The sequence below is a fragment of the Doryrhamphus excisus genome, linkage group LG1 (assembly GCF_037039965.1).
Source record: "Doryrhamphus excisus strain RoL-2023G ecotype Guam linkage group LG1, RoL_Dexc_Guam_v1.1, whole genome shotgun sequence".
NCBI classification, from domain to species: Eukaryota; Metazoa; Chordata; class Actinopteri; order Syngnathiformes; family Syngnathidae; genus Doryrhamphus; species Doryrhamphus excisus.
Genome location: NC_136357.1, coordinates 2,820,714 through 2,842,126, shown reverse-complemented (window position 1 = coordinate 2,842,126; position 21,413 = coordinate 2,820,714). Strand labels below are relative to the sequence as shown.

Here is a 21,413-nt window from a genome sequence, read left to right as displayed (position 1 = left end):
GTGAGACCTGCAGTTCCAATGTTGTGGGGTCTTTTGTGACCTCCTGGATGAGTCATCACCGTGTTCTTGCGGTAATTTTGTTCGGCCAGCCACTCCTGGGAAGATTCATCACGGCTCCATGTTTTCGCCGTTAATGGATACTGGCGCTCACTGTAGTTTGCTGGAGTCTCGAAGCAAAAAAATTGTAAAATTTTTTTTTAATTTAATTTAAGAATTTAATTTAATTGATGAGTGATCCTCCACAGAGATTGGTGCATTGCTCCGATGATTGATCAATCAGTGTATACTGTACATGCAGGTTGGATCCAGTTTTCCAATCACCAAATATGTTCTTCTGATTGACAGTTGGACATGATTTAATTACAGTGTGCACATCCGTTTGAAAAAAGCAGGTTTCAACTGCATTCATGCAATACGTCAAATTAGTTTATGTAGCGTCCATGTAAACATACAGCGACAATTGCTATAGTGAGTGAAAAAATGAGATTTCTGGCTAATATTTTGAGGAAATTGCGTTTGTATTTTTGTTTAATCCTACATAGAATAAATGAAGTAAAATAACAAACAAACCGGGACTAACATAGAAAGCACTGTGATGATTCCATTTATTAAATAAAAATATTTGATCTGCAAACAGTCAGAAAATGGATTAAATATGTTTACACTCGGGTCCACCAAAAGAACTGAGGATTTTGTGGATTTGAATATCTTCTCCAAACAGAGGAGCATCCATTAGTCCTGGCAGCCAGTGGATGGAGATGAATATGTTCCAATTTTAGCCCGCCGCTTGAGTGCCCTGCAGGGTCTCTCGATATACAGAAGGACAGTGAAGTGAAGTGCAAGTTGGAGCCGTACCAAGGTAGCGTGGACGGTTTTAGAGTGGCCTTGTGATGTTTACCTGTGGGTGGAATACCAAACACTTCACGAGCTTGTGCAATTTCAGAGAAACAGTTGCAATAGACAGCTCTCTCCTCCTCCCTTGTCCTTCCGCTATGATGCATATACGCACCCGTAAAGGTCAAGCTCTTAAAATCCGTATAATCATCTCAAAGGTGACCATTCTATCTCCATTACCGTGGACGTGCATGGCAGATAAATGGGCGTGCGTGGGTACGTTCCTAACAAACGATCTGCCTCTATTCGTGAGTGAGCATCTCTTTATTCGACTGTTCTGCATCTCACGGTCGGGCTGCACACAATCGTTTCTTCATGAAAGCTTTGTTTAGCAGTGACTGGAATAATGAGTGAAAGTTCTGGATTCTCATTCAGTACCTGACCAGTTGCATGTTTTTTAAGTCTTTCAAGACACTTTTCGGGACATGTACTATAAAAATCTTAATCGGATATTAAAATCAAGTATATCTGTTGTGGTTATATTTAGGTCAGACTCTTCATCCGTACTGCAAAGTCCTGACCATGCTATAAAAGTCAAAGGAAGTCCACACTTGTAATTATAACTATGCTATAACTATCTCGGACATCGCAGCCTGTATTTACACTATTCTTCCATGTCAAGATGTGGGCCACAAAAGGTCTGCGGGCCGTGGGTTTTAGGATTTATGTACCTTAGTCAGTAACTAATGTAGTTTTCTGTACCTTATTGTAAGTCTAGTCTAGATCCAAGACTATACTTGTATAGTATTTATAAGAGTTAATATATTTATTGTTAGGTTAGCGCACAGACCTCACAGCTAGGAGACCAGGGTTCAATTCCACCCTCGGCCATCTCTGTGTGGAGTTTGCATGTTCTCCCCGTGAATGCGTGTTTTTTTTTTCCAGGTACTCCGGTTTCCTCCCACATTCCAAAAAACATGCTAGGTTAATTAGCGACTCCAAATTGTCCATAAGTATGAATGTGAGTGTGAATGGTTGTTTGTCTATATGTGCCCTGTGATTGGCTGGCCAACCAGTCCAGGTTGTACCCCGCCTCTCGTCCAAAGACAGCTGAGATAGGCTCCAGCACCCCCCGCAACCCTCGTGATGAAAAGCGGTAAAAAATGAATGAATTAATATTTATTGTTGTTTTTTGGTGTGGAGCTGTCCAGTGCTGGACCCCCAGTTAGCACATAGAGGTACAGCGTTTAATAGCATGAGCTGGTACGGGTGTTCAGAGTTGTGCAGGTAACGAACATGTGATGACTCTGGGCATGTGAACCCACCCCAGCAGGAAGACACCCCACCTGCAGACCCCAAATTTAGACATACAGACACAGTTTTGCACTTCCGAGCCAAAGCAGCTATGCCTCTCGCGCCCCCCCACCCCACCATTTTTGCCAGAGGAAGGGGAACTACGCTCCTCATTGTATGATTTATGTGTATTTTATTGTCCGATTAGCAAGAATAATGATGTCACGCTTACATTAAACGCATCATAAAGGCTCCAACCGAGTTCATTCTACAACAGACTCCCCCAGTTCTGTTCCCACAGTGAACGCCACAAGATGTCATTCATTCATTCATTAACTTTTATTTACCTACATTTTTACACACTATTTTTACATATGCTAATTCTGTTTCTGATATTCGTTAATTTGATTCAATTTAATTCATATTTCACTGCACTTTTTATTTAAGCTACTGCTACTGTAACCATGCAATTTCCATAATTGTAATTTCAGTCTTTTTCAGTATTTTTTTTACTGAAACAAATGTTTAAAACGACTTATTATACAATTCAATCAAATAATCTTAGTATTTATTTCATGTAATATATATATATATATATATATTTCATCATAACTACTTTAAAAATGTTCGATTTTATGAAAAAGTACACAATTCAATGAACAATAGTGACATAGTAATATTAGTAAGTACTACAATACAAGCTCAAGGTGAAATGGTGAGTGGAGTGGAAATTGGATGAAAGCCCGATACATGAAATATTAATAACAACAAAATGGCCGTCTTATTAAAGGAGTGTTCACTACTGTTGATTGTCTCTATAATGAAAGGTCGGGTTCAGCATGTGCTTGGGCTCATGCGCTTCCAGCAATACCATTTAATGAGATTTCCTCGATTAAATTGTCCACAGGGAAGCTAAGTTCTTGTTACTCCCCATCTGACATTAAAGAACACGCTGGGTGTGTTTCCTGAAGGCATCGCGGCAATGAAAAGCGGTTGATCAAATGTCAAGACCGGGCTGATTTCAGCTGTTTTTTCTTAACATAAAGTACACAAACGTGAACATATCAGCATAAAGGAACACAATATTATGCAGTAAGCAATGCTGGTGTATTTGTCCGGAATGCTGGCTTTGACCCTGGCAGCGTGCAAAGAACCACCCCCCCCTCCGCTCTTATGAGGATTAGAAACCACAAAGCCATGCTCATTCCATTCTCATATTTCCCCCCTCTCGATAGCAGACTGGAAACCCCCCATCAGTGGCAGACAGAAATACTGTGCTGAAACTTGCTATTTCATTTTCATTACCGCGTACATTGTGGCCCACATCCAAACAGAGAGGTAATTTTGCAGGTGAATCCCACATTCATAATTGGAATATCACAATCTGACTGTGTTATTCTGGGACAGGTTTAGACGAGAACCCTCGGAAATTCAAAGATGACCCATATTTCTTTGCTGCTACACTTTTGGCAGCTGCTGTTCTGATGCCTCGGCGTTGTGTTCACTTACAGCTAACGTAGTGTAGCTGCACTTAAATGATACAAACACATTCTATACCACATTTGGTAAATTGTAGGCTGGATGTCTTGGACAATAATACCAAAATGGCTTCTTATTGGAGGGCACCGGGGTGTGCGGGGACTGCTGGGGTGCCGGGCACTAGGTGGGTTGGCTGGCGGGGTTGGTGGTGTGCTTAGGAAATGTCCTGGGGTTTTGTTGGGGTGTCCGATGTTCCCACTCTTCTTTTGTTGTTTTGTCTTATGTAAGATTCTGTGATTATATGTGTGGAAAAAAAATTATTTATTGAATTGGTAACTGCTCTGGCGTGGAGAGGGGGTAGGATTTAATAAGCTTTGCTTCTTCCTGCTCCTTTTCAGACATGTGTAGTAATGAGGTGTTGTGTGTGTATGTATGTATATGTATATATATATATATATATATATATATAAATAGATATTGTAAGTGTATATGTGAGAAACAATAATGTAACATAGTATGCATGTCTGAAATAAATTAAGAAAGAGATAATACCGTATTTTCTGGACTATAAGTCGCTCCGGAGTATAAGTCACAAAAGGCCAAAAATGCATAGTTAGGTTGAAAAAAACATACATGCATACATACATAAGTCGCACTGAAGTATTTTGCAGTCGCATTTTTAGTAATTTAAAAAATTAATTACATTTTAAAATTTTTAAATTAATTTTTTTAGTAATTTATTATACAAACTACTTGACCAAAACAGACATTACGTCCTCTTGGAAGGCAAGTTCTAACAATAAAATACTAGAGAACAGGTGTAAGATATGCTAACACAATGGTTATTCAGCTACACAAAAAATAAACATGAACAGAAAAGTTGTCCAGTGTTTATGTAACATAAACAGTTTTTTCATTTATAAGTCGCTCTGGAGTACAAGTCGCAGGAACAGCCAACCTATGGGAAAAAATGCGACTTATAGTCCGGAAAATACGGTTGATTTGACTTAAGCACAGTATCAAAAGAAGCAACCTGTCTGTTTGTCGTATATTGAACCAGGAAGTAGCCTGTTAACAAACACAAATACACTCCACTAATCACTTTTTTGTTTGCTATTTTGATGGAGGTCTGAAGTGACATTCGAGTTATGGCGGGCCTTTGCACAGTGCTGAACAGGGCAAGAAATAAACCACAAGTACAGTAAATCTTAAGAAAAGGGTTGATGTTTGAATGTCAACTTATCATGTGGTGCTACCATGACTGAGACCCAGCAGCAATGGGCACTAACCCATGATCAAAGCTCCTCTCCTTCCACCACCCACGGTTCCCTCGCCTGGCTGCTTTAGTCGCAGCCCAGAGCAGTAGTGGCATTGCTGCCGATTATCCCGGAGTCTCGCAGATCATACTGGTTCCGACTGAGCTGTAGAACCCTACTGGGCTGACTCTTCGCCCTTCAGAGCCTTATTTCCTCCCACTGAAGTCAATCTCCATCTCCTAGCGGTGTTTTAAAATATTTCCCTTCATGTCGTCCTCCCCTGTGCTTTTTACTCTCGTGAACTCTTTGTAACCTCAACCATAATCCATTTCTACCGTGCCGCTGATGAAATTGCTAAATCTGTCAAATTCCGGTCAGTTTTTCGTACTTGTTCTTTCTACACACACAATTGACTGCTGAATTCCATTCATTTTCTATGCTGGAGCCTATCCCAGCTGACTTCGGGTGAGAGGCGAGGTACACCCTGGACTGGTTGCGAGTCCACTGCTGAATTCTAATTTTGAGTTTTTTCTTTATTCCAGTTTTTTTTTTCCTCAAATGTTTCTTCATTCATCCATTCGTTTTTACCGCATATTCTCACTAGGATCACGGGGGTGCTGGAGCCTATCCCAGCTGTCTTCAGGTGAGAGGTGGGGTACAACCTGGACTGGTTGCGAGTCCACTACTGAATTCTAATTTTGAGTCTTTCTTTATTCCAGGTTTTTATATTCTCAAATGTTTCTTCATTCATTCATTTTCTACCGCATATACTCACTAGGGTCGCAGGGGTGCTGGAGCCTATCCCAGCTGTCTTCAGGTGAGAGGCGGGGTACACCCTGGTCTGGTTGCGAGTCCACTGCTGAATTCCAATTTTGAGTCTTTCTTTATTCCAGGTTTTTATATTCTCAAATGTTTCTTCATTCATTCATTTTCTACCGCATATACTCACTAGGGTCGCGGGGGTGCAGGATCCTATCCCAGCTGACTTCAGGTGAGAGGCGGGGTACACCCTGGACTGGTTGCGAGTCCACTGCTGAATTCCAATTTTGAGTCTTTTCTTTATTCCAGGTTTTTATATCCTCAAATGTTTCTTCATTCATTCATTCATTCATTTTCTACCGCATATCCTCACTAGGGTCAAGGGGGTGCTGGACCCTATCCCAGCTGTGAGAGGTGGGGTACACCCTGCCAGTCCACTACTGAATCCCAATTTTGAGTCTTTTCTTCATTCCAGGTTTTTATATCCTCAAGTGTTTCTTCTTCTAATTCAAATCACATCTCAACAGTTCCAACCTGTCACTCACTTTCCCACCCCGGACAACCATCCTGTAGATATATACTACTGCTGTGAAAGTTTCAAGGTTAGTCTCAATGTTACGCTGCCGGTCTTTTATCTCACTGTCTGGAGCACTGAGAACTCAAATGAAAAATGCAGAACGAGGCCAGGGCACGGCAGGCAGGAATGAGTCCCATTTCGGCCCCTATAAAATACCTGCTTTACTATAGATGCTGGTCTACTAAACAAGTCAGCCTGGAGGTGCTAGCAGTGGACCAGGCCACATTGGATGCTATAAAATGGGCCAACCTCGTAAGGACATGTTGGCATGTTCTCCAGACCTGCTGATGTACATTTACTAGGTTCTCTCTATATAGTTTCACCTCTGCCTGTCCAGTGGAATTAATGTCATCTGTTTATCTTATTTTATAAAGCACTTTGTTTAAAAAAAAATTGTTTATGATGCAACCTTTCCCAGTTCTGTATATCATTTTGTCCAGACCCATGAAGATAATAATTGTTGATGCTTTAAGCATCTCTCTGTCAAATTGTGTTTGGCCGAGCCTCTGAAATCCCAAATCAATATCAGTCCCTTACTTATATGATACACACACACACACACACACACACACACACACTGGCCTATGTTTTTCCATCTCCTGAGAATTGTATTACTGTAGCTGTTCCGACGCTACTGGTTTCATCAGCTTTGTTAATGAACGCCAAAGGCAGTAGACGGTGATCATACTACGGAAAAACTTAAGTTCAAGTTATAATTGTTCAATGTTTGCATGTCGGGTTGGGCGATACTTTTTATATATATATATATATATTTAATGAGAAAATGACATATACCAGGCTGCACGGTGAATGAGTGGTTAGCGCGCAGGCCTCACAGCTAGGAGTTCACACAATTTCACAGTTCACAGCAATTCCACCCTCGGCCATCTCTGTGTGGAATTTGCATGTTCTCCCCGTGCATGCGTGGGTTTTCTTCGGGTACGCCGGTTTCCTCCCACATTCCAAAAACATGCTAGGTTAATTGGCGACTCCAAATTGTCTGAATGTGAGTGTGAATGGTTGTTTGTCTATATGTGCCATAGGTAAGTTTACTTTGATTTTAATTATTTGTAATTATATGGGTTAAGGTTTGTAGCTTTTCATATAAGACTTTATATGAATTTAATTATATAGTCATATTGTGATACATGCTAAGGTTCATATCGCCCAACGCTATTTTTTGTGTGTTCAGCTCAGGATATTTCCAGCTGAAATCAACATTTCATTGGGTATAAGACAAAAAAACCTAAACAAAAAAAGTCCATTACTTCATATCGTATCGATATTAGGTATTATGATAACATGATGGTGTAGGTACTATTTTAATACCAGTTCCAGTAATTCACTTTCTCAGATAAAATACATAAAACAACACACAATCAAACAATCTCTTTGCCTATTATTTCAGGTTTTCCAAAAATACAAGTTTGACTAATTGCAGATGCTGGAGCCTATACCAGCTGTCTTTGGGCGAGAGTCAGGGTATCGCTATCGCTGGCCTCATATAGACAACAAACAATCACTCACACACTCACCTAGTATGGAGTCGCAAGTGAAACTAACAGGCTTTTTTTTTTGGGATGTGGGAGTTTGAAACCGGAGTACCTGGAAAAAACCCACGCATGCATGGGGAGAACATGCAAACTCCACATAGAGATTCTCAAGTGGAGAATCGAACCTAGGTCTCCTGACTGTATGGCCTACATGCTAACACGGTGGCCTAAACCTATATTTTGTATTTGCAAAAAAAAAAGTATAAAATGCTCATATTTGAGGTAGGTAGTCATTAACACTCACATTTGTCGTTATGTCGTTATTCCAAGCATTGGAAGTGAGAGACCGTCTTGTATCCTTCCTGTTTTTCACTCCCCATTCCTCTCCGACTTGCACCTAAACAAAGATGTCCTTTAGCACACAATGCTGGTTATTAAATGTAAGATGAATGTCAGGACTCTTGCACGAGTGAGCGAAACTGGCATTGCTAGTCCTCCGGGGGCCTTGGCATTTCACGGCTACCTCCGTGCAGTCTGACGTGACAAGGACATGACACCCCCCAGCCCTCCATGACTTGCATTACCGCCATCCCCCGCATCATTTCATCCTCTCATTAGATAAATTGATACGAGCATCGCTCTCAGCTCAAGCGCTTTCAATTGTTGGCAAGGTTATAGAATATTTACTTTTAGCAATAGCAATAGCAATAGCTTATACATGTAACCTTATTTGTTGTCAAATAAAATAACGGTTCCTGGTGTGTGTCAGGTTCAAACTCCTGTGACACTTTTAAAAAACACTTAAATACAGAAATACAGAAGAGACAGATAACAATATTCAAAGTTACTCGCAGCGAGGAGAGTGAAACAACATACCCAGTGATATGCCGCTCCACACTCCTCTCTTTCGGGGGTCCCTACTACATGGTCGTGCAACTCTAAGGGGTGGGGGGGGGGGGGGGTTGCACAATCTGTAGTTGTCTATGTGTGTGTGTATATGTGAGAGTAATTACTTTTATTGTTTTTTGAGTTCTTATCTTGACACATTCTTGCAGGATTAACATGAACATCTGCAGGGTCGCTGTTGGCGCATCCAGGCACCTCCAGGACCTGGGGGTCGCTGGGGGTCTCTGATCAGGGTCACAGGAACCTTCCTTCTTCAGCACATTCAAACACTTTCTATTGTCTAAGCAATTGGATATAAGAGTGATAACTAACATTATATTCATTCTATCTACATTTTATTCTAACACAGTGGTACCAGTGGACGAGATCCGATTCTTGAACCATCCTATTGTTAAAAAAAACAAGAAAATGTGTTGAGGTCCTCTGCACGATTCTACTTCCTTTCCAACACTTTATTATTCATTATCTTCCTCCGTATTCAGTGGCTTGGCCTCTGGCATCATCAGATATTCTTCTTCCTAGCTGCTTGGTGAGTGTTTATTTTGGTACAACCGCCACAAAGGTTCACTTTGTGCTCTTTCTCTTTTAATAGTATGACTTGATACTTCTCTCAGCATCTCGCTCAATGCCATGCCTGACTCAAGGCAAAGTCATGTCAGGTTGTTGTGGTCTACCTACTTTGTTGATGAGATCGTCCTACTACCTCAGAGCCATTTTCTAAATGTGGTCTTTCGTCGAGTTTCTTCTGTGATAATTTCAATAATAACTTCATATTAGACTTTAATGGACATCTAATGAGTCAATTTGTTGGCCATTGCTTTTCAACATGGAACAGCTGCAAAAGGTAACCCGCACAGAAGGCTTTCTAGAGCTTCTAGATTCTGTACATCTTTCTGCAGTATCGCCATGGACTTTCTGCTTCCGACCCAAACCGTCTGTTTAATTTACTCCACCCCCCGGCCCTCCTTGAGGTACGCGCACTCTGCTGTGATTGGTCACACTCCCAAGCGCTCCTGAGGACTTCCAGATACGTAGCTTTGCATTTGCTAATTGATTTCATAGCATGGAAGAACATTTGTTGTGGCTTTTGTTTGCAATGGAACTGAACCACTATGAACTTGCATAACACTGTCAATTCCTGTACACTCTTTCAGTTATCGTGAGCACTTTAAAGTTGAGTTTGCAACGCCGTCCGTGTGGATCACTATGTTTGCCAAACCGTCGACAATAAAGGTGATGTTAATGTTCGCTTAAGGTACACAGAATTAACTGCCAATAGTTCCTTAGTAACTACTCTAAATGTATGTTTGATTTTCGAACGTTTGGAACAGATTAATGACGAAAACCGAGGTTTTGCTGTACTGTATTTGTGACCCCTGTTCTACATTTGAAATCGGTCCATTTTTTTCCCCACAACCTTCCCTTCCTTTTTTTCACTTGACAGTTGTACCGAGTTGATTTTATTTGAGGATTTGTGCTGACGAGCCTCGTCTCTCCCGTCGTTAGCTGCGGCAGTCATTAAAATATTCATATCTGCCAACTGCAGACTTTTGAAGAGTGGTTACAGACCACACTTTCACAGCTATCGGTACTCATCATAATCTACTGAAATTCATGAGGCCCTTCGGGCAACAATATCGGCGATAGAAGGATAGAACGCCCCGCAGATAACCTTTCACGCCAGATGGATTGTTTCACGTATTAAAAACCTTACAGATCACCTGTATCCTTGTGAGTCCGTCTGCATTGCAAGGTTAACATGCAGAAGCAATCAAGTGTTTTGGTTGTTTTTTGACATAGATGAAAAAGATCCGAGTGACCTGCCATAGCTGTCCCAGGGACTTTGAGACTGCATGAACCTGGCGTGATAAAGCAGTGCTAAAGGAATAAAGTGAGCTGGAGGAGTCTGATATTGGGTCTATGCCTCCAGGTGAGCATGTTATCAAATGGAGCCGTTTGTTTGAAGCCAGGCTGCAGGCTCGCTCACAGCTGTGGCTCAGTGATAAAGAGGAAAGCTTTAATAACGCGAGACCCCTGTCTTCCCGGCGCACCTCCAGTTTCTCTGTGGGTCGCCGCAACTTGAGCTGCCACGGGGCCACACACCAGCCACAACATTAGGAAACATCTTACCAGCGTTGTAGAACTGCACTGCATCATTGGTGTCGCACCAAGGGGGACACAGGGATACCATGTATACATAGTAATCTGTCACCTGCCAGCGCTGACTCTGCAGTTTTCACCTGAGAAACACAGCAGAGGGAATTGGGAATTGTTGTGACAGCATATTAGAGGTCAACATGGGCCAAAAATTTTATCTTTTTCAGAATAATTGTCCTTCAAAGATAGCTTCATTATTAATTTGAGCTGCAAGTGCATTAATATACATTTAAGGGGCGGGGTTACGAAACCCTGCTTCTTCTCTTCCCAAGTCTTACAGGTCTTAAAGCAGCAAAACAGCCCCAGACCATCACACTACCACCACCATATTTTACTGTTAATGTGATGTTATTTTTTTTTTAACTTTTGCACCAGATGTAATGGGACATACACCTTCCAAAAAGTTCAACTTTTGTCTCTTCAGACCACAGAGTATTTTCTCAAAGGTCTTGGGCATCATTAGGATGCTTTCTAGCCACCCTTGGTCAGCTAGACATTTACCTATGAAAGTCATGGTCAGACCGTAGCTACCCTAAAGAAAAATGTCCATGTATTCGCCACTTGCGGATAATGGCTCTCGCTGTGGTTTGCTGGAGTCCCAAAGCTTTGGAAATTTCTAAAACAGCAAATTAGTATTTTTGCATCAGTTATTTCTCAAAGTTAATTAATAATTACCACTATGCATTTTCTTAAATGAAAAATAAAAATAAAATATATAAAAATAAAAATAATAAATATAAATAAATAAAATTTATAAATTTTAATATAATTTAATTATAATTTGTGAATAAATAAAAATAATATATTTTTTAAAAATTGCATTTAAAAAAAACTGCACAAGGAATAAACAAGGAAGATACAAAAATGCTAGGCGGTGATTGTGGTAGTAAATGCCTTTGTTTGGAGAAGATTAAGCTACTGTAAACAGCACCCAATATTGTTGGAATAGTATTGTCAACATTATGTGTAAAACTAAAAAAGACTTGCAAAACATATGTACATATATAAACATATCAACTATATACTGTGCAAAGCTGACATCCACACTTTGGGATCCGCTATCCGGGCTGGACGACCTCTGCAGCCGACTTTATGTCTCCGCCTCCGCCTTTCAACAACAACAACAACACAGGAGCGATCTCAGCTTGCCGACCTCTCTGGTCCCCCGCATTCCCATCCACGTCCAGCCTATTCCCAATCTCCGAAAAAAAAACCGAACTCCATTACCTGAACTCAACACGAACTTCATCAAGAAACGCCAATATGTCCACCTCCACTTTACGGGTGGAAAAGTAGTTCCACTGAAGTCCAACAGGCGGGAGTTAGCTTTGCCGAGGAAGTTTTTTCCACCCCCAATTTTTGGAAGCCGGGGACGCACAGGCCTGGAGGAAAGGACAGTTATATGATGTGGATTTGGTACATTCTACTCGGCTCAAGAACTGTTGGTAAGTTTTGACACGTTGTCACCGTTTGAACGTAAACTCATCACATGGGCTGGGGGGGGGGGGGGGGGGAAGCTAAGGGGGATACGTGATGTAGCTCTCCCCCGACTAGCTAGTTGTTGGCGAATAACTTCTAGTTTCCGCGAGATTATGCGCTTTTTTATTAAAATATGTAGTTATTGTTTGCAGAAAGTGGTCAGTATGGATGTGGGGATGTGTTCCTTTTACTTATTAGCGACTAGCGAGAATCATTTTCGACACCCACCCTCCGTGCCGTCCATCCATCATATGTGCTGTTTTCGCCGACGAAGGGTGCTTGTTGACCGGCGACTCACTGACAAAACTGTTCCCCAGTCGAGCCATGGAAGCCGCCAGCCTGGTCCAACCGGAACATAGGTTTATAACAAGGCAATGGGCACCGTTGTTTTTGTATCGGTTTCCATTCAGCATCAGTCTGTTATATTAATAACGATGATACACCTGTGTTATTTATGGTGCGTTCACACCAGGGTTGGGCTCGGACATTTTGGTCTTGATGTATATACAAACAAACAAGCCCTTAATAACAGCAATAGTATATAAAATACTAATCTAGCCATCAAATTTTATTTTATTATTGTTAACAGTAGTGTTTTCGTCATTCCAATTGTATCGTGTGAAACTCTTTTCAGGACAGTAAACCATAAACATTAAATTATGCATATTGTTTAAATTGTTACATTAATATCCTTCATGATGCAAATTGAACTGTGGGCACTACAAGAGTTGCATGTTAACGCTCAAACTTTGCAGGTGACGTGATTAGGGGGTATTATTATAGGTAAAAAAGATGACAAAGTTTAAAAAATAGGTTTTTTATCATTAGACACTCTCGTCTGTCCATTGTTGTGTGTGTGCCACAGTGAACACGTGCACGGATGGAGACTACCATCAGCATCAAACACACACAACAATGAACTGGTGAGAGAGCTTAGTGCTACAATGCAAAGGTTGACTTTTTGTTAGCAACAGTTTTGTGATGCAAATGTATTACTCATTTGAACACATATTGTTTTGAGAAGCCAAACGCTTTACCAGCAACTAACCGAAATTCCCGAAATCCGACCAAAACTCTGCAAGTCACCGTTGATAAACTGCACTGCTGAGGGGGATGTCATACAATTTCATGTCAAAGAATCCTAACTATTCCTTTAACTCAGGGTGCTACTGTACTAGTGCAATCTTACCATTATTGGACACTTTTCACATTTAAAGTTCACTACTTTTGGTCAGTGTGACTGCTCAGATCTATTGTTAAAGCACCACACACTTCCCCTCCTTTGGCGTGATTGGAAGAGTTGGGCCAAGACTTGGCATGATTTCATGGTCATGCGTATGCATCCGAAGAGTTATAGTGACTGAAATGCAGTTACTCTTTGCAAGTCCTTAATGATAAACACCATATTCAATATGCTTGCTCACCCGTGAGTATATTTGTGTGTGCAATAATGACAACCTCCACCATGAACAAAACAGTCAGAATGACTCAAAGTATGACTGAGAAATGGTAGTTATAAAGCAGAACAGCAGTGATGGAACAAGCAAACGGGCCAGAGCACAAATGCTCATTGTGAGCAAAGGCCAGCGAGGCCAGGAGAGGGAAAGGGAATCGTGGCCAAGTTTAGCACGGTACGTTTGGCTGAGAGTGAGTGTGCCCTCATTTGCCTGTAACTTTGTGGAAGGACAAATCTATTATATTTTCGTGTGAAGCTGGAGAAAAGTGAGGAATCAGTAAATGTACTTGACTTTGATCAACACTCAGTGACACTGTTAATGGCCATGTTTACATGAGGAGTTTTTCTTTTTCCGAATTGAATCTTTCCGAATTACCTTTCCGAAAACAATGGTATACATGGAAAGGAAAATTCCAATCGCAAGTCTACATGCGTCGCTATAATCAACCAGAATAGTCAATAGGGCATACGCAGTAAAGCGTAAACATCAACATCACGTGATACCGACTTCCTCGAGTTTTTCTTTCACTTGTTGGAATAATTCCCTATTGCCAGTTTTTTGTTCATCCAGTCTTGAAATTTAGTTTGAATCAAAAACAAACTTTCCGCAGCAGTCCAGTGCCGATTGCTCGCCTCCATTTTTTTAAATCGAAGAACATCTCAAGCTGCGTGTTACGTCATATCTCAGCATTCGCTGAAAGAACGCACCCCGGAACAGGAAAAGATAAAGTTCAATTTTGCTAATATTTTATAATTAAGCTCTGCACATGTTTTATATAGATATGTATTTTCTTTTTTTAATAAAACTGGACTTGTGAATGGCGTATAGAAGGGTTTAGATTCTGTTCCACAGATGGCGCTAATGCACACGAAAGCTGCTTGCCAACCGCCAATAAACAACAGAAGAAGAAAAACACCACGAAGAAGAACGCACTCTGACAACTTTCCGTTTGAGCGGGTACAAGATACCTCAATCGGATTGGGGAAAGGAATATTCCATCCCTGTGAATCCGATTATATATTCATTCGGATTGGCACTTTTCTTTCGGACTGAAGTGTATACAAAGGTTAGATTCTTTCCGTTTGAGCAAATAACCCGAATGGAATTGGAATATTTGGGTCCATGTAAACGTGGCTAGTGATAAAAATCCAAGGTGCTTATATTTAAGTAGTAGTACTGTAGTTTTTAGGTAGTAAAAATGCCTACATTCACATCTTTACTGTAGTATTTAGCATCGTCAAAGCTGTGCTCACAAAGCACTGAAAGGCCAGTCCTACAGGAATGAGGAATGTTGGATGCAACCTCAATCACTTACATGCTACTGTGGTGCTCACCTGGTGGAATAGTTCAGGGGTTTAGTCATGCAACACAGCTCTGCTATCAAAACTGCAAAACCACCATGAGAGCCGACACTTCGGAGCACTACATGAACTCAAGGGAGAAGAAACAATCTTTAGCTTTATTACAGCCTCTTTCCAGTTACTGAGGAGTTCATAACACCGTGTTTTCTTACCAAAGCCGGCCATACACTGTATAGTCTTAGCGGTGTTAGTTCTAAATTGTATCTGACATGAGTAAATTGCCTGTGACAGAAAATCAAAGCTTATAACTGAAGTGCTCACACTGAGACGGACTGACTGAGAGTCACGACTCAACTGCTCACATTTGACATTTGTATCATTGTAGTTCCACGTAAATGCTGTGGCTATCGGTAGCTTTGTTGCAAACTGCTGCCGATGGTCGAGAAGAACCAAGAACACGACAACGTTTCTCCCACTGAATGTGGACTCAGAATGCTAATGCTCAAAACAACACAACTTCTCTCATTGGCTGTGCCTTAATATTTTCTGGAAAGTCAAAGGACAGACTAGCCACGTATACATAGACCCAAATATTCCAGTTCCATTCGGGTTATTTGCTCAAACGGAAAGAATGTAACCTTTGTATACACCTCATTCCGAAAGAAAAGTGACAATCCGAATGAATATGTAATCATATTCCCAGGGGTGGAATATTCCTTTCCCCAATCCGATTGAGGTATCTTGTACCCGCTCAATCGGAAAGTTGTGTTCTTCTTCGTGGTGTTTTTCTTCTTCTGTTGTTTATTGGTGGTTGGCAAGCAGCTTTCGTGTGCATTAGCGCCATCTTTGGAACAGAATCTAAACCCTTCTATCCGCCATTCACAAGTCCAGTTTTATTAAAAAAAAGAAAATACATATCTATATAAAACATGTGCAGAGCTTAATTATAAAATCTTAGCAAGATTGAACTTTATCTTTTCCTGTTCCCCGGTGCGTTCTTTCAGCGAATGCTGAGATATGGCGTAACACACAGCTCCAGACGTTTTTCGATTTAAAAAAATGGAGGCGAGCAATCGGCACTGGACTGCTGCGGAAAGTTTGTTTTTGATTGAAACTAAATTTCAAGACCGGACGAACGAAAAACTGTCAATATGGAGTTATTCCAACAAGTGAAAGAAAAACTCGAGGAAGTTGGTATCACGTGATGTTGGTGTTTACGCTTTACTGCGCATGCCCCATTGACTATTCTGGTTGATTATAGCGCCGCATGTCGACACGCGATTGGAATATTTCTTTCCATGAATACCATTGCTTTCGGAAAGGTTCATTCGGAAAGATTCCATTCGGAAAGAGAAAAACTCATGGAAACGTGGCTACTGGTGCACACACACACACACGAAAACCTTAAAAACATACAGTTCATACTCATTGCGCACACACAATACCAGGAAAACAACCTGGAAATTGAAAGATACAGCCTTAACCTTGCTTAACAATGCAACAATACTGTCCTGCCCATCCAAATTTCTGACACGTCAGGAATTAATTTGAACATTATTTGAGCACCAATCAAGACTTTTGTTCTTTGTTTTCTTCCATACACTCACTACACCGTTAACAGATACCTGAACAAACTTGAGATCAAACCCTATTCAACAATAATTAAACTCTCAGTCAGGCTTAAAAGAAGGTTAATTAGCAGTGTATGCCTATGCTAAATATTTGCTAGGGGAAGGGCTCATTTTTGACACAGACTGCCTTAGCATGGCGTTTGCTGCTTTGCCTAGTGTAGAACATGATTGGATGAGACAAGATAAATAGACTGACAAAATACCAATCTGCTTTGCAATTTCTTGATTTATCGTTGGAACAATAAAAATTAAGGTGACAGTACAAAAAAAAAGTCTATTGCACTCTGTTCGATGTCCATTCAATCAATTCAAGATGCATTAATCTGTTTCCGTGCTACCTAACCACACACACAGAATATCTGGGTCATTTCTCTTATTGAGAAAAGAAGCAGAAAGTTTTTGTGTCATAGTTGGTGCGGTTTGTGTGTCAGAAGTGTGGCTATGCAATCTGAGGCCAGTTGGCCCATTAAATGGTGACTCTGGATTCTTGCATGTCTTTGAAAAAAGATTGTTCACGCTAAGTGCTTGGATCTGCTGGATCTGGTCAACCTGCTGCCCTGCATCATCAGCAGTCACTGGCTTTGTGGTTGTCTCGCAGACACTATAGCAGACACTTTGCCATTGACAATCTATTTATACAACATAAAAAGTGCCATATAGCAGGATTTCCCAACTGTACAAAATGAACCATGTATTGCCAAGGCATCGACATACTGTAATTAATTAAGTATGAATAAAATGCAGTGCATTATTATTAGTTACACATAAATCAACAATCCCTTTGCCAATGCTTGCCAGCTTCATAATCAATAAAAAGCCTTATAGGGCAGTCTCGCCGGTGTCTCGCCATTCCAAAAACATGTCGGTTAATTGACGACTCCAGCGTGTACCATGCTGGGATAGGCTCCAGCACACGTGACCCTCGTGAGGATAAGCGGTACAAAATAAATGAATGAATGAATATTCCGAAAAATAAATAAACAATGTAAAACTGACATAATCAGACAGAATGATCATTATATCGCCACTTTGTTATAATATACAAAAAGAAATGGTCTTGGGATGCCACAGTATACTCATTATTTGTTACACCATTACATTTTTTAGATGTATAAAATGCACACATGTGCCAACAGAAAAAAACTTGCAGTCAGTATCTAAGCTTGTGATAGTCGTCATCAGTCAAGCAGGCAAACATCGCATTGCATCTTCATGTCGTTTTCATCTGCACCATGTCCGCTTTGGATCAGGACTTTATCTGCTCTAAAGGAACAGTATATGTTATGTTAGATTTCTCCTTGACTGACCTCTGTTGGAATCACAAATTCTTCACCGTGTGTGCACACATACTTTTTTTTTAATGGGCAAGTGTACACGTTATTTTATACACCAGCTTTCACAATTATACACTTTTGATACTTGCAGTGGAACTAAACCTTTACAGAGCATCATATGCATGCATAATGCTGACCATGTACTCTGGATATGAGAATATTCAATGAAATTTACTCTTTTGGTATATTTAATGGTGTTGCTTAGAGATACTAGAGCAGTCGATCAGGCATGATAAGTCTGCTTGAGTTCAAGACACTCATTGACCTCTACTGTGGGCCAAATTTGGATTGTTCCCATTACATATCGTTTTTATTGTCCATTTCTCCTGTTAGTTCGACTCAATAGTGCATTTTTAATGAATAAAACAGCAATGATAGACAGTGAAGTACCTTTTGTGGCTTATAATGAACAGGACAATACATGGAAGTATTAAAATTAGACCCAAACTCAATGAAGTCAGAGAACAGGACTACTCTGAATTTATGTACCAAGACAACACTAATGACTATGTTTAGTCACTGCATAACTGCATGCTTCTCTTATAAGACACGTCGGAGAATATAATAATTCTTCTTAACCTCTATGCCAGCTTCATTTAAAGTAGCATTAAGTGCCAAGAAGAAGACTGTCATTGGGGTGTTGCTTTTAAGGACACATTAACTGTTCCCTCAGATCCCTGTTTGACAAGCTCAACAGATTCAAGATGGAATACCCAACACACGTTGACCTCATTACCCCGACTGTCATTACCAGAAGAACACATTTACCACCCATTACCCACATGACATTTCTCAGCCTATTCACGTCTTTTACTGTCACATCACTTTGGTTTCTGAGTTGATCTTTAGTGGAATGTCTTTTGTTCCATGATCTGCCTTTACCTTTAACCATGTCTACTTTTTAAACCAACATAATCACTTTGGTTATATACTGTTTAACTACAGGGGAACCTTGGTTAGCATCCACCCTGGAAAATTTGCTTTGGTTTGCATGCATTTTTTTATTTAGTGAACAGTAAGGCACATCTTGTAGAATTATTAATACAAGAGATAGCTTCCTTCCTTGTTAGTTAGGCCAAACTATAACTGTAAAACTATAAAACAGTGGCAACACAGCGAGACAGTGACCTTGAGCAAGTAAACACACATTTTAGTAACCATGGATCAGTGGAACGGGCAACAGCGCGCGTTAGCCATAAAAATGGTCATAGTTTGACAGCTGCACAGAGGGAGTTCCGACGTTTTTACAACTAAGGACTCGACCCAGAACTCCGGATGAGTTAAAGCGGCAAATTCATGATGAATTTCCACAGTATCCCAGCTGAGATGTTGCAGCGAACCACAAGGAATCTCAACATCAGATTTCAAGAATGCATTTGTACAGGAGGGCGCCATCTACAGGAAGAAAATTAAAAAAAATGAAAATTCCATCATTGTTTCTGGCATGTTTTAAGGTTTCAATTATGAATAAAATATTTCTCTTCCATCACCGTTGGTCTTATTGGATTGTTAAAAAGCCACCCTGTATATGCGCTAACATCATTATGATTTTGAATAGTCTAGCGCTTGCTGTTGTTTTTTTTCCCCCCCTCATTTCTGTGGCCTGGCTGGTGGCTACACAATTAGGAGTTAATTAATTGCTCTCTCATAGCTTAGAAGACAGACAAAGGCGATGCAGTAGTAATCTCTCACTTTGTGTGGAAATTGATTTTCTTCTATCCTGTCCTCTGATCAATGACTCCCGTTCACCATGATATATATTTTTTAAATTCCTTCACAAAATACAGTGAAAATATAAATCCAATATTCCAGAGCCTGGGATCTGATGTGGCAGAAGCAACAATAAATGATATACTACAGGTGCTTGAATGGATAAAACAGTTTAGCGGTACGTGTGACAACATTTCAGATGGTTAGTGGCTTCCAAGAATAAATTTTACCACAAGTACCAAATTTTGGCAGCTGAGCATCTGATAAATAAATTGGGAACAACTTGGGAGCAAGAACACATCAAAGTAAAATTTGACCAATCATTGCTACATATGTTCTAAGCCTCTTGAAAAATAGCATTTTTGTATGGAATGAAATGGTTGACATAATTCAATAACATCACTACAAGCAGGCCTCTCATATGTGATTCACCATTGTGATTAATATTGCATCATTTAAGTAAATTTTAATGTGATTTTTTTAAATTCGTTTTATCTTTCTGCTCATGCTATTTCTGTCCGAAGAAGCTCTGTCAATTATGTATCTTATTTAAGTCTCAGACATGCAGTCAATCCCAGACATTTTTGATGATGATTGATGATTTAACGACTTTCAAGGGCACACAGAATATTGTGTTGGAGGGCTATATAGATATACCAAAAGAAACCAATATTAGACTGATGCAACTTTCATCAGAAAAAAAGTTTGTTACCGTTTTTCTGTTCTTTTTGCCCGTTTTTTTAGGTCCGCGACTGTTGGGAATTCCTTTTTTGAGGTATTTAAACGACACTGGTCTGGTCCGGGAGGTGGACAAAACCCACCACACATTCATCAGGGGTCCCACAGGACCTAAAGAAAGCAAAAAATCCCACTTTTGTGATGGTTCGATTTTCGCCCGTTTTTTTAGGTCCACGGCTATCGCAAATTCTCATTTTTTTCGAGATGTTTAAACAATACTTTTATGGACCGGGAGCTGAACAAAACCCACCACATATTCATCAGGGATCCCACAGGACCTAAAGAAGGCAAAAGATCCCACTTTTGTGATGGTTTGATTTTCGCCCGTTTTTTTAGGTCCACGGCTATCGCAAATTCTCATTTTTTTCGAGGTGTTTAAACAATACTTTTCTGGTCCGGAAGCTGGACAAAACCCACCACACATTCATCAGGGGTCCCACAGGACCTAAAGAAGGCAAAAAATCCCACTTTTGTGATGGTTCGATTTTTGTCCGTTTTTTAGGTCCACGGCTATCGCAAATTCTCATTTTTTTCGAGATGTTTAAACAATACTTTTATGGACCGGGAGCTGGACAAAACCCACCACACATTCATCAGGGGTCCCACAGGACCTAAAGAAAGCAAAAAATCCCACTTTTGTGATGGTTTGACTTTCGCCCGTTTTTTAGGTCCATGGCTATGGCAAATTCTCATTTTTTTGAGGTTTTTAAACAATACTTTTCTGGACCGGGAGCTGAACAAAACCCACCACACATTCATCAGGGGTCCCACAGGACCGAAAGAAAGCAAAAAATCCCACTTTTGTGATGGTTCGATTTTCGCTCGTTTTTTTAGGTCCACGGCTATCGCAAATTCTCATTTTTTTTCGAGGTGTTTAAGACAATACTTTTCTGGACCGGGAGCTGGACAAAACCCGCCACACATTCATCAGGGGTCCCACAGGATCTAAAGAAGGCAAAAAATCCCACTTTTGTGATGGTTCAATTTTTGTCCGTTTTTTAGGTCCACG

General features: G+C 40.5%; 1 protein-coding gene and 1 long non-coding RNA gene across 3 annotated transcripts in view; one reads left to right on the top strand and one right to left on the bottom strand.

Annotated features, from left to right (window-relative positions):
* Positions 1 to 575: 575 nt before the first annotated feature.
* Positions 576 to 12,680, bottom strand: LOC144899860 (uncharacterized). The gene is made up of 4 exons (XR_013628208.1): positions 12,462 to 12,680; positions 10,728 to 10,837; positions 7,996 to 8,088; positions 576 to 898 (listed from the first exon to the last, which is right to left on the bottom strand). It is a non-coding gene; the product is annotated as an uncharacterized LOC144899860 (long non-coding RNA).
* The window catches only part of ldlrad3 (low density lipoprotein receptor class A domain containing 3), a 54,837-nt gene continuing 45,241 nt past the window's right edge, over positions 11,818 to 21,413 (top strand). For both annotated transcript variants that reach the window (XM_078793751.1, XM_058076016.2), the window contains exon 1: positions 11,818 to 12,199. In XM_078793751.1, coding sequence (XP_078649877.1) covers positions 12,157 to 12,199 — 43 coding nt within the window. In that variant the 5' untranslated portion in view covers positions 11,818 to 12,156. The remainder of the gene's footprint in view (positions 12,200 to 21,413) is intronic.